This window comes from Eumetopias jubatus, unplaced genomic scaffold (genome assembly GCF_037043125.1).
Source record: "Eumetopias jubatus isolate StellerSeaLion01/CBP00866 unplaced genomic scaffold, mEumJub1_p1.0 scaffold_13, whole genome shotgun sequence".
Lineage (NCBI taxonomy): Eukaryota > Metazoa > Chordata > Mammalia > Carnivora > Otariidae > Eumetopias > Eumetopias jubatus.
Genome location: NW_028274819.1, coordinates 46,788,171 through 46,801,163, shown reverse-complemented (window position 1 = coordinate 46,801,163; position 12,993 = coordinate 46,788,171). Strand labels below are relative to the sequence as shown.

At 48.1% G+C, this 12,993-nt stretch overlaps 1 protein-coding gene across 3 annotated transcripts in view; it reads right to left on the bottom strand.

Annotated features, from left to right (window-relative positions):
* Positions 1-12,993, bottom strand: part of GALNT18 (polypeptide N-acetylgalactosaminyltransferase 18) — a 348,597-nt gene that overhangs the window by 53,941 nt on the left and 281,663 nt on the right. Inside the window, exons 7-8 of one of the 3 annotated variants that reach the window (XM_088017777.1) lie at positions 6,415-6,425; positions 962-1,147 (exon numbers count right to left, since the gene is read on the bottom strand). The exons of 1 other annotated variant lie outside the window; for it this stretch is intronic. In XM_088017777.1, the coding sequence (XP_087873903.1) occupies positions 962-1,147; positions 6,415-6,425 (197 nt within the window). The remainder of the gene's footprint in view (positions 1-961; positions 1,148-6,414; positions 6,426-12,993) is intronic. One more of the 3 variants, XM_028116986.1, reaches the window with a different exon arrangement.

The window sequence follows — 12,993 nt, the reverse complement described above, 5'->3', positions numbered from 1 at the left end:
GTATCCCCGCCTCAGGCATGTGGTTCAAGAAATCTCGAAGCCATATGGACATTCCTTATTGCTCTGGTCAAAGGTTCAATGGAGAAGCCTGAATCTAGTCTACGAGGAGATTAAGGTGCATTTTGTGAATTCTGGTAATTTCTGGTATATTTATATAGCAGAGACGCTGAGGACCTGGGAACATGAAGTAAACTTGGAGCTATCTGCTCCAGTGTTCTCATTTATTTATTTATCTATCTTTAAAAAGATTTTATTTATTTATTTATTTGAGAGAGAGAGAGAGAGAGAGAAAGAGAGAGAGAGAGCATGAGCAGGGGGAGCGACAGAGGGAGAAGCAGACTCCCCACTGCGTGCAGAGACCGATGTGGGGCTCAATCCCAAGACCCTGAGATTATGCCCTGTGATCATGACCTGAGCCAAAGTCAGACACCCAACTGACTGAGCCACCCAGGCACTCCCAACACTCTCATTTAAAATGAGGATACTGATGGGGCGCCTGGGTGGCACAGTCAGTTAAGCATCTGACTCTTGGTTTTGTCTCAGGTCGTGATGTCAGGGGTCGTGGGATCGGGCCCGCATCGGGCTCTGTACTCAGCACGGAGTCTCCTTGGGTTTCTCTCTCCCTCTGCCCCTCCCTGCTGCATGAGCTCTCTCTAAAATAAATAAATAAATCTTTAAAAAAAATAAAATAAAATGAGGATACTGAGGTCGGGAGAGAAGTCTTCCTTTAAGCAGGCTGCCCAAGGACAGGAGCAGGAATAAGACATGGCTTAGTACCTCACAGTCAGCCTCTCTTCTTCCACATGTGGTGTCTTTTGAGGCTGAGAGTCTACTCTAGCACCGATCCCAAGACTCTGGCTGATCCACGGGAAGAAGGGTGTAGACCCATATTTTTTGTTTTTGTGTTTTTTTTTTTTTTCCAGCAAACCCCTAAAACCCCATCCCCACAGGGGCTTCCTACCTCTTGGGGTATGTTCCATGCCATGTAGACATGGCTTTTAAATTCGTCCATCCAGACTTCAGCTACCCTGAGGGCATTCCTGCGGACATGGGCCGTGAGGTCCTCGGTGTAGGGCTTGTGGGCTCGCTCAATGTGGGCAATCCGAGAGCAAGGCAGGACCTCCACGCTGCCGCCACACTGCCACACCTGTAGGAGACACAGAGCCACTCGTCAGTGCCCAGACCTGACTCTGAGCCACTAAACCAGACCACAGGTGACCACTCAGTCTGAGCACAGACAACTCCAGCTCTCCTCATCTTGTCCCTCAGTGAGCTCTACCTTGTTTCTACTCCTCTAGTGGGAAGATGATTGAGTCCATTTATGTCTTGTTTCTTGTTGCCATGGATTTACCAGCAAAGAATTAATGCACCTTCTCTTTCCATTCCTTCTACCCTGCAAAGAAGAGATTAAACATTTTTGTGACCAAAGACCTGGGTTCTCCTTGTCCCTGGTGGAGAAGTTAACAAAAATCTTCAGAAGGGTCTCTGCCGCCGTGCTTGACACGGAGGAAGCAGCAGAGACTCCTAGCAGAGATAGCATTCTAACATGGACCACATGGGCCTGGACACAGATTAGTGATCACCAGGGGGAGAGAGCTAGGTGCCCATCTTCTGGTCCATCTGTCCTCAGCCCTGAGTTCTGATAGAACCCGAGAGAGAGGGAGATACAAAGAAGGGAATCATGCAAAACTTCTCACTGATCTCCGTGACTAAGAGCTTGAACTAGATGCAATTTGATTTAAAAGAAAATAAAGAAAAATGATCTTCTATTCTGAGTGTCAAGGGACAGTGTCTTGGAGGTCTTGCCACGATCATTCCAGCCACTCTGTACTTGGAATGTTCTGGAACGTGCATGTCCTTTTGTGCCCTTTGGCTTTTGCCCATTCTATGTGTCATTTTAGAATGCCACTCCTTCTCCAGCTGAAAAAATATAATCTCTCAAGATCTTGGCCACATGGCCTCTCTGTTGTGGGGCCTTTGCCCAATTACTGGGCCAGAGCCAGTTGCTTCCTCCTCTGGCCCTAAAAGCTCTTGCTCTCATGACTTCTGCCTTACCTGTGAGCCATCTCTCTTCCTCACTCTGTGTTCCTAGATGGAAGAACCATATCTCACTCAGTTCTCATATCTAGCACCTAACACAAGGCCTGGTACATAGAAATACTTTGTAAGTACTTGTTGAATAAATATATGGCTGATGGTATTTAATCACTCAATCAGTAAGTGACTGATGCTTCATACATGTGGGATGAATCTGAATTACTGGGCCAGAGCTGATGAATGAGGCTTCTGAGGGAACACAATCATCATCTCTGGGTGGACAGCAGAGGCTGCTTGTCAGATACTGTCAGTTGGACAGTTTGGTAGATAATGTTCACACTTATAACATGTATCCACCAACGACCATAAGTTTTCACCCGAGATAAAGTCAACTTTGCTTTTTTTCCCATTTTTTTTTTTTATTCAAGTATAGTTAACATACAGTGTTATGTTAGTTCCAGGTATACAATGTAATGATTCAACAATTCTATACATTTCTCAGTGTTCATCAAGATAAGTGTACTCTAAGGTCAACTCTGGATTTTACTTAATTACCTCCAGAGTTAGGAAGAGAATGCCTTCTTTTCTGCCTATTTCACACCAGTTGCTGTTGGTTGCTCTGGGCTGTCAGAGTTGGAAGGCTAACTGATCGCCTTTTCACTTTCTGAGCTTGTCTTGCATTTAGTATATTATTTAGAGCCAGTGGAAAGGAAACAAGCATTCCCACTGGGTGTCTACCATGTGCCAGGCACTGGATTGTGTATGTGGGCAGGCGGCACAGTGTGGTGGTTATGAGCAGAGGATTTGGAACCAGACTACTTGGATTTAAATCCTGGCTCTGTTTCATGCTAGCTGCATGACCTTGGGTGAGTCACCTGATCTTGCTGTGTTTCAGTTTCCTCCTCTCAAATGGGGATTATAATAGCACCTCTCTCATGAGGTTACCGAGGAGATTAAAGTGATTATATACAGAGTGCTTAGGAAAATGCCTGGCACATAATAAGCATGCCATCAGCTCAGCTATTACTATACAAATTATATTCAGCAGGATCTTCAGAATAATCCTGTGAGGCCGTTGTTAATGTCTCCAGTTCCAAATGGAGAAACTGAGACTAAAGGCTGTCCCTTGGCCAAGGCCACACAACTGGTACCGAAGAGGAAAGGATCTCTCTGATCCCCACCGAAGCTCACGGAAGAGAGGAAGCCATGGAAGGCCCCAGGCTGTGCACTTTCATTTCCATGACCTATACATTCTGGGGATCATGCTGACTTCCTTCACTTTGCTAAGATTTGCAATGAAAGCCTGTGAATACTGTGAATATGTTACTGACAACACAAAGAGTTGGGGTAATTATTCTTTTGCAACTGGAACGGAGGCTATTACTTGGCATATTTCAGCAACACAACACCGAACATGATTCCTAACAAAGCTCTTTCATTACAAGACCTGTTTCTCAAAGAGTCGCTTCATCATTTCATCTTAGAGTGGGCGCATCTGCCGTGCTTCTGATCAGAAGGGTGGCGACCACACCTCCCATCTGCCCTGAGGGCACAGTAAAAGGAATGGTGTGATCTCAGTGGCAGGCTCTTGAATGCACTCCTGTTTTCCTTCATTATGGCCGCGGCCCTTGTCCAGACCATGGTCATGTGTCCTTTGGACTCTGCAACAGCCTCCAAACAACTGATCTCCCTCCTGCCTTCCTCCTCCAGTCTCTTCTCCTCCCAGCAGCCGGAGCGATCTTTGCAAGGTGTAAAGTGGATCACGTCCACCCTGTACCTTACCAGCACAGTCCTGGGTTGAGGCCCAGCCCCCCAAACCCAGGTCTTGCTTCCCCGTGCACTCCCACGGCACAGCCATGCTGACAGTTCTCACTTCCTCCTTCATGCTGTGTGTTCTTCCGTCCCTGGGCTTCTGCACATACAGTTACATACTCCACCTCTGCCCAGGGTCTCCTTCAGACATGGGCCAAAAGGTGTCCAGGACAGATCATGGGTTGCCAGCAGAGGTGGGGCTGGGCGGGGGGAGGGGGGAGATGTAATATTTGAAAGCGCAGCTTTGGAGCCAGTGAGAACTAAATTCAAATATTCTGCTTCTGCTACCTGTTCCTGCACCACCTTTGGCAGGTGACTTCTCTGCCCCAGCCTCGATGTCGCCCAGGGAACGAGGGGCATGCACGGATTCATGTTCAACCCTGGGCCTGCTTCAGTCTGAGCACGGGCAGTCAAGGGGGTAGGGGCAGGACACCTGAGTCCATTCTGTCCCCGCTGTGCACCTGCTGAGGGGCGACTGTGGGCCACCTAACCTCTTGTCTATGAAACAGGCATAACAGAAGTCATTTCCGCACAGGGCTGTGGGCTCAGGAAGCCCCTACACACGTTATTATTTTATAATAACCTTATAATCACTGCTCTTTGGCTCTCCCGTACATCCACCTTCAGGGAAATATATAACTGCAGAGGACTCACGTGTCTGGCTGAAGCCCACCAGACAAGAGACAGGCTGCCTTCCAGAGCGCCTGGCTCAGTGTGGAATGGTGCCCCAGGCTCCTCCCTAGAGACTGAGAGCGCCTGTTAACCTAGAGGTCATCCCTGCTCTCCTCCCTCCTGTGCAAAGGAACTCATCGATGGAGAGGGTGATGGCATCTGTCTTGAATGCAGCCTTTGAGTTCCTAGCAGTCTCTGGGCATTGGAGCAGAAGATGTGGACTCAGCATGTCTAACCCGTCACCTCTGGACCCTGCCCAAGGACACTGAGATAAACAAGAGGAAGCCCGCATTCTCTGGTCCCTGGGCGATGAGCGGCTCTGCTGATCAATGACTTGACACACAGATTCTCAAAAGTCTTACCTACAGGTGATCTTGGAGACCCTCGCATGGATGGTAGACAAAGGATAGGAAAGAAAATCACTGGCACTCCACGAAACTTCCATGGAGGCTTGGGTGGGGCAGGGGATGAGGGAAGGAGGGAAGGGGACCACGTCATAGCTGGCAGGAGGTGGAAAGACCCAAACCAGAAGGGGGCTACAGACAGCAAGAATTGTGCCAGAGAAGCGGGGCCACTGGGTGGAAGGCAAAGATGCGGGAGACAGTGATGGCTTAGCCTTGCGAGTTCTCAGGGGTGAGGGTGCCAAGGGAGGTAGGGCTGGGAAGGTGGGCACCAAAGACATGGCTAAGAAATGAAGGCCAAGGGTCAATAACCAAGAAGCCTGATGAGGTCACAGGGCACAGGAAGCACCTACAAGACATAGAGCTTGATTCTTACACAGGGGGCATGTGAGCCTGGCTTGTTAGAGCAAGTGAGGCCCGTGCTCAGTCCCACAGGCACCGGGGACACCTGACGCACGTCAGCCCTGGATGTAGGCTGGATCTTGTGGCTTCTGAACGGGCACTGGGAAATAGGTTTCTTGACCACACCAAGTTCTTTCCTGTCTCTGTGCCTTTGCACCTGCTATTCCATCTTTCTGGAACACTCTCCTCCCACTTGTCACCCAGCTCAAATATTACCTTCTCTGACTGCCCATTAAGGTCCCCTTGGAATACTTACAGGGCCCCACCCTTTTTCTCAGTCACACTTATTCACAACACTTCCGTTTATGTATTTACTCTTTCAATGTCTTTCCCCTGCTCCCTGCTAGACTATAAGCTCCAGGAAGACAAGGATCACATTGTCTACACCGGCACAAGGCATTTAGTATACATTCAATAGCCATTATTTAAGTGAGTGATTCCTGCAATTCGAGTCCTGGGCTTTCCTGGACTTCGGAGAGGCAGTTTTAACTCGCTCAGCTGGATCCCCTAATAAAGGCCATAAACATAAAATGTAGCCAGATTTTACCGAACACAATGACTTCCTTCAAACCCAAGCGGTTTTTCAGCGAAGCTCTGACATTTGAGTGCACACTGCTGTAACTGAAGAGAGTCACTTTGGCTGCAGAGCTTAAATTAACATTGTAAAACCTGGCAAGTCATCAAATGAGCATGGTGGAAAGCAGGAGGCTTCATCTTGTGGAACCATGAACTCACTGTAGAGAGAGCCCTCGACCTGGCCAGTGCTTGCACACACCCACCGAGGAGTTGCTGGGCTTGCCTCCAGATGGGACCAAGAACCGGAAGTAGATGGCAAACAACAGTCACCCAGTCTGGAGTAAAGGCTCACTCACCACCAGCCCTTCCCAGAGAGCCCTAATCCTATTCCTGTTTCCAGAAAGGCTTGGACCACCTGCCTGGGAACCATCTGGGAAGGCAGGTCTTGGGGGCTGATGGAGAGGGTTTGAATCCTGCCTCTGTCACACATTAGCCTTTGACTTGAACCTGGCTTTGGATGTCAGTTGCCTTTTTATTGGGGATCATGATGCCCTGGCAGGTTTAAGCGAGATGCTCTATGGAAAGCTCCCACTAGCAAAGACAGGCATGTAGTGGGTTCTTACGGAAGGTGAGGTTCTTTTCCCTTTCCAGGACTGGGAGCTGCTGGTACAAGGTCAAGGTCAAAAGATCTGAGTTTATGTTCTGTTTGCCACTTACATCAACAAGCCCATTCCCCTCCCAAGCCTCAAGTTTCTTCTAGCTGCCAAATGAAGGAACTGAACTCAATGATGCGATGGATCCCTTCTATTTCTCGCATTCTGTGATTCTACGTTTTCTGGCGGGTACGTCAAATGACACCCAGTATTTGAGACATGACTGGCAGAGTTGTAAATTGGAAGTTGTAAAAGAGGGAGACACGGGAGGCAAGGCAACAGGATACAGCTTGACCATTTCTGCCACACAGAGACTCATGATCACTCTGCTGTCTGTGTCAAGGACAGCAAATAACACTTCCAGGTTAAATCCATTTGCTTGTTAATGTCCTTCTGAAGTATCGTGTTGAGAAGGATTCTGAGGCTCTGAATCCTTCTGAGAAGGATTCTCCGGGCTCCGTGGAAAACCACACCACAATTAATCAGTAATGGTTACCGTAGGCAAGGAATTGGGAGTGGTGCCATCTCAGCCTTGTACTTCATGGCCATGGACCACAGGATCCCACATCCTGTCCAGCTTTTTATCTCCTCACGACTTTTAATAATCTCTTTGCTCTTGGCAAAATGTTCCCAGTCTTCCTTTAACTTAGAAAGCCTCCTTCCTGCTCTCCATCCATCCAAAGCCAGCCTGGCCCAGCTCCTCCAAACTCCTGAAACACATAATTTGTACCACTCATGTGGTCCGTATTTCTTGGCTCACGTTGTTAATTATCCTTTTACGTGCAACTGTCTCACTTAAGTTGGCTGTGAAATGCTGAGACAGAGTAGAAAGCCAAACCAGGCAGGCTGGGGGAAGGAAGACAAGGAGGATGGAGGTTGAGACCGAGGCCTGAGAATAGCTGGCAGAAGACCAGAAACTCATTTGTGGCGTGGTTGTAGGGTCAGAAATGCAGGCAAACAAAGATGCTGACCAGGGCTGCGCAGAGTCCTCCTTTCCCGGGCATCCTTCCATTCTGTGCCCGGGGCCCCTTGCTCACCTCACCCTAGGCACGGGGGTAAGAAGGGAAGAGGGGGGTCAGTTCTGGGCAAAGCTAAAACAAATGCCAGGAGCCACTAGCAAGCTGAAGTCAAGGGTGTGAGGTAGAGGAGGAGCTGGGATGGGGACAATGTTAAGACACGGAGCCAACCTCCCTCCAACATGCATCTTGCTCCCATACTTGCCACCTTCAGTCTCCAGAGAAAGATCACGTTCCTTCACAGGACTTGCAAGGCCTCTGAGACCTGGTCCCTCCTGTTTGCTGCAGCTTCATCTGTCATCCTCTGCTATCCTGTTACACCCACTTCTCTTAGTTCCTAGGGCAGACCTAGGATCCCTGTTCTCGCATTTCTGCCCTGCACCCCATACCATTCCCTTTACTGGAATTCTCCCCCCCAGGGATACATTTATTTGCCTAGTAATTGCTACCCACTCTTCCTTGGAGGCCCTAAATTTGGTTAAATGCCTCTGCTACGTGTTGCCATATCACCTATCCTTTCTCTGGCCCCACACTTAACGATAGTTGTGTGCACGTGTACACTTAAAGACACATGCATGATATAAGGAACAACAGCCTACCTAGCACACTGCTTAAGAAACAGTACGTTAGCAGGAACTCAGAAAACTGCGCTCTTCCTCACTCCCAAAGGTAACCCATCATCCTGAATTGTGTTAATGTCCTTGCCATCAACCCTTGCTACCTATTTGGTTTGACCTGTTTTGGAACACTATATAAATGAAAGCATATTGTCTGCATTCCACAACTTGCTTCTTGGTCCATTTATTTTCATCACCAGAGTGTTCCATTGTATAAACATATACAGCAGTTTATTTATGCATCCTCTTGTTGGTCGACAGGCTGGTTGTTTCCAGGATAATGAAGAGCCCTCCGTGGAACAATCTTATACATGTCTCTTGGCAGCCAAGAGCGAGCACCTCTCCGTGTATTTACACCGCAGTAGAATTTCTGAGGCATAGGTTGTATACACATTCAACTTTCCCCGGGAAAGAGAAACTCTTCCAAAGTGAGCATACCAAGTTCTGCTCCCACCAGCGCAGATGAGCTCTCATGTTGCTTCACGATCTCGCCAACATTTGGCATTGTCCAACTTTTTAGTTCTTGCCAATCCAATGGGTGTGAAATTCACTCTTGCTGTAGCTTTAATTTGTAACTCCTCGGTTTTCAGTGAGCAGGAGCTTTAACTTGTTTCTCGGTCTGCAATACTGGCCTGCCAGAGAAGACGCATGGCCACCTTGCTCTCATGAAGGAATCTCTATGCCTCCACAGGGCCTGGCACATAGTAGGTGCTTGATACATACTTACGTCATGAATGCGGGATCAAGAGTTGGGCCTCAGTTCTGAATGATCTCCAGTGTACTTTCCTTGGTGCTCTTCCAGGTTTCCAAGGGTAGATATTTCATTATTTTTAAGTGTAAGAAAACATTTTTAAAGTCTGACAATGCTTATTCTTCCATCAGACCCCACAAAAGAAACACTCTCTGGGGATGCAGTTTCCCCAAAAGCCCTCCTCTTGCAGTAAACACTGCCAAAGAGTCCTCTGGACAGAATTGCTGCTTGGGAAAAAAATGATGCTTTTTCTTGGAAGGTGTCCCTGAAGGGGTCTGATTGGGGGTCAGCCCTAAGAAGCACTTGAAGCAGTTTCCCTGTTTGAAAGGGATTCTTCATAACTATCAGAAAGCAGCAGGAAGATTCATCTGGCAGAATTCCAAAAGAGACCAGCTGGGCTGGAATGTCTGGAAGCGGTTCATAAAGAAAAAGTTAAAAGGCTGTTTTGCAGGGACTTGAGATTTGCTGCAATAGCTTCTTACCTACAGGAAACCCAGGGGCAGTGATGGCTCCAGGCTCTGCAAACTAACCCATCACACACAGGGAACTCTACTTTTCCTCAGACCCCAGTGCTCTGACTATAAAGACTGGGGCCCCAGGAGTTCACTTCCTCATGGGAAATTTCATGAGGACTGCTTTGCAAACATATGGTCCTTGAGATTAGCAGCCATCTTTTAATGGTTCCAACCAAGTAGAGTTTATTCATGGTTACCTCAGATCTCATACCAGCCAATAGGCCTGATTAATATTGCCCCACACTCAAGCTAGGTTGGATTCATGACAAAAAGGAAGAAGTCAGGCCTGAACATACTGAGGGTGGAGAAGACGAGCCAGGAGTAGGGTGGTCTTCAAGCGTGTGGTAGACTCGTACTGCTCATTAAATATCTCCGTGCTCCCTCTACATCTCCCATCCTCCCTTGCAGTCAGGAGGAACCATGTGAGCAGTTCAGCCCAATGAGACAATCACTTCCTGGCCAAGGTTGGTGAAGATCCAGTGTAAGAGGTTCATGAGCACTTCTACCTCTCTCCCTCCCGATCTGCTGGATGCTTAAGGCAGGGTGACCGTGAAGTTCAAAGATGGGGAACACCCTGAGGGAAGCAAACTGAGTCACCACTTAAAGAATGGCTGCTCAGGACAGCCATTAGTCTCCTGAAGGGTGGGACTTCAGGAGACTAATGCGAGTAGGAAATAAACTTGCTCTGGGTTAAGCCTCTGGGACTTGGGGGCAACTGGCGCAGCTCTGATTAACACAAGCTGCCAAAGAGGCAAAATGACCAGAGAGGCTTGGGTGCTGCAGCACCAATAATCAGGGGTTCATTCTATCAACTGGGACTTCGTAGCAGAGAGTTCCAGGCATGGGGAGAGACTGTTCAGAAGGGGACCGACTTTCCAAGTCCAGGTAATGAGTCCAGTCAGAGCAGGACCCCACCAGAGGCTGAAGGCAGAGAGAGTAGGTTTAGTCCCAGGGGGTGGGAAAGGGAACTACCCAGAGAAGGCAGGTGTTAGGACCCTTGCAAAACAGGATGTAGGTGAGAGTCGGCTTCGTGTTCAGACCCAGAGCAGAGGTCAGAAAACCAAGAGAGAAGCCAGCAGGGCAGAAGAGGAAAAGGCTGGGGCTTGGAGTTCACGCACCACTCAGGGTTGCTCAAATGGCTAGGTAGCAGCCCCGTGGCTGCTCCACTAATTCTAAAATGAGCCAGGTGAGCCCAGGGCTGCAGCCACACCCCAGGCTTGGTCAGGCAACATGACAGGGCTGACCCTCACAGCTTCTCACGCACGAGGCTGGGAAGGCTGGCTAATTCCTGTCCAGGCATTTCTATAGAACCAAAACTATAGAAGCCCCATGCTCTGAGAGAGAAGTATTGGCTAAGTTCCAAATCAGGGTCCCATTGACACGTGTGCTGTCTACTCTAATCGAGTCTTTGTTTTGAGCTAAGATCTCTGGCCCCATTACCATCACTGATGCTGCCAGAGAATAATAATAAGCTTGAATGTCACAGGGACTCGGGGAGCAATTTTCTGAAATCCAAATAAAACCCTTCTCATTGCTAGCCCAAGAGTCATTTTTATCAGATAAGTTGGCCCATCCATTTACTCTGCAGTGTTCGGTGCCCTCTCTGGTAGGTTAAGTTCCTTTGAATTGCTATGGGCATCTTCTCCTTGCGGATGTATTCAGAAAAGCCCGCTCTATGCAGCTGCTATTCAAAGCTGATCCCCTGGACTATGTTTAATTTATACTTTGCTATATGAAGATGAACCACTTAGTCATTTAAAGTGTTTCCTTTTTTATGTCTTTAATCAGTGGCTGTTTCTTTCCTCTCTCAGAAGCTTAATCTAATCAGAAACAAATCCCACACATATGAATGGCTCATTAGCATGTCCCAATCAAAATTCCCTGTCAGATGCCCCCTCAAAAGGGTGACATTGGCCCAAAGGATGACTCTTTGGACCAATGTCCAGAGTATGGCCCATGGTAGGTCGGGAGCGTCCTTTCTGAAATGCAGGCCAACCAGGAAGCACTGGATGAAAGGATACCCTCTGTCACCACTACCCTCCACCCCCATCCCCAGCACATCAGGAGCCATATGACTCAGTGACATATACGTCACTGAGGTGGCAGAGGTGGGAAAGTTTGGCCTTCTGGTAGACCTGGGGCACAGACCTTAGAGGAAGCTATGTGTCTTGTCCAAGCATCACCCTCACATTTGGTTCAATGGGACCCTGAAGGTTACCATTCAGATGATAAAAAGGAATCTGAGATGCTGAACATTCTCTCACTCAGAAATGGCACTTGTTCTAAGCAGCTTTCCTCTTACTCCATTGGAATCCAGATTAAAAAAGCCGGTGCGCCGGGTCTTTGCTTAAAGAGATTTGCCCTTTTCATACACATCAAAATGAATTGCCAGCTTGGGTATGATCTCTGAAAGGTACCTACAGCAAACTCACATTAAAAATGGGATTTATAAACGAGATCAGCATTGCAGTAGAGAACTGAAGGAGATCCAACAGATTACCTCCCATCATTTCCCAGGCGAGCAAAGAGTGAGGCTCAAGGTCAGGTGATAATTTAGAAGCCAAGTAGGAAATGTATCCAAGCCCTGGGACTCCTGAAAGACAGGAGGTCCCTGTGGCTCAGAGCACAGGCTCTGGGGTTAAGCAGTGTTGGTGTCCAAGCCTACATTTCTCATTTGCTGGACTGGTGACTTTAGGCAATTCATTCCACCTTCTAACATTCCATTTCCTTGTCTGTGAAATGGAGACAAAAATGACACATTGCAAAAATAGTTGTGAGAATTACATGAGTTACATTCCTCTGAGCTCAAGATTTATATATCCAACTGCCTACATGTCACCTCCACTTGTGTATCTCTCAGGCATCGCAGGCTTGCCTTGTGCAAAACCGTGTTCTCGATTTCCTTCCCTGCCTCCCCATCTGTCCCCTAAGTCTTCCCGTCGTCCACCTAATAGCCCAAGCCTAAAACCTACATCAACAATTATGTAATTCATCCATAATTACATCCTCTTCCTCCCCCTCCACATCCAATAATACATCAGCAAATGCAGTCAGTTCTACCTCCTAAGTATAGCTTCTGTTTAATCACATCTCTCAGTCTGCAGGGTCAACAGCTTGGTCCAAGCCGCCATTATCTACGTGTGGACAACTCTATCAACAGCCTCCTAAAGAGTCTCTTTGCTTCAACCCCTGTTGCTCTGCAATCCACCTTCTAAAACTGTAAGCTGAGCACTTCCTATGTGCCAGGCACCGTCGTACAAGAGGAGAATTTTGTCACTGAGCAAAACGTACAAAATCCCTGACTTTCTGGAACTTACACTCTGTGTTTTCTGCTGTAGCACTTGCTAGGAACTGATTATGTCCGTCCCCCCCGCCCCACCACCAAATTCCTATGTTGAAGCCTCAACTCCCCCATGTGACTCTACTGGAATAGAGCCTTTAAGGAGGTGATTAAGTTAAATGCGGCCATAAGCGTGGAGCCCTTGGAGCCCGTGGAGATCAGACAGAACTAGTGTCCTTATAAGAAGACGAAGACACTAGAGCTCACTCTCTACCACGTAAGGACACAGTGAGAAGGTGATTGTATACAAGCCAGGAGGAG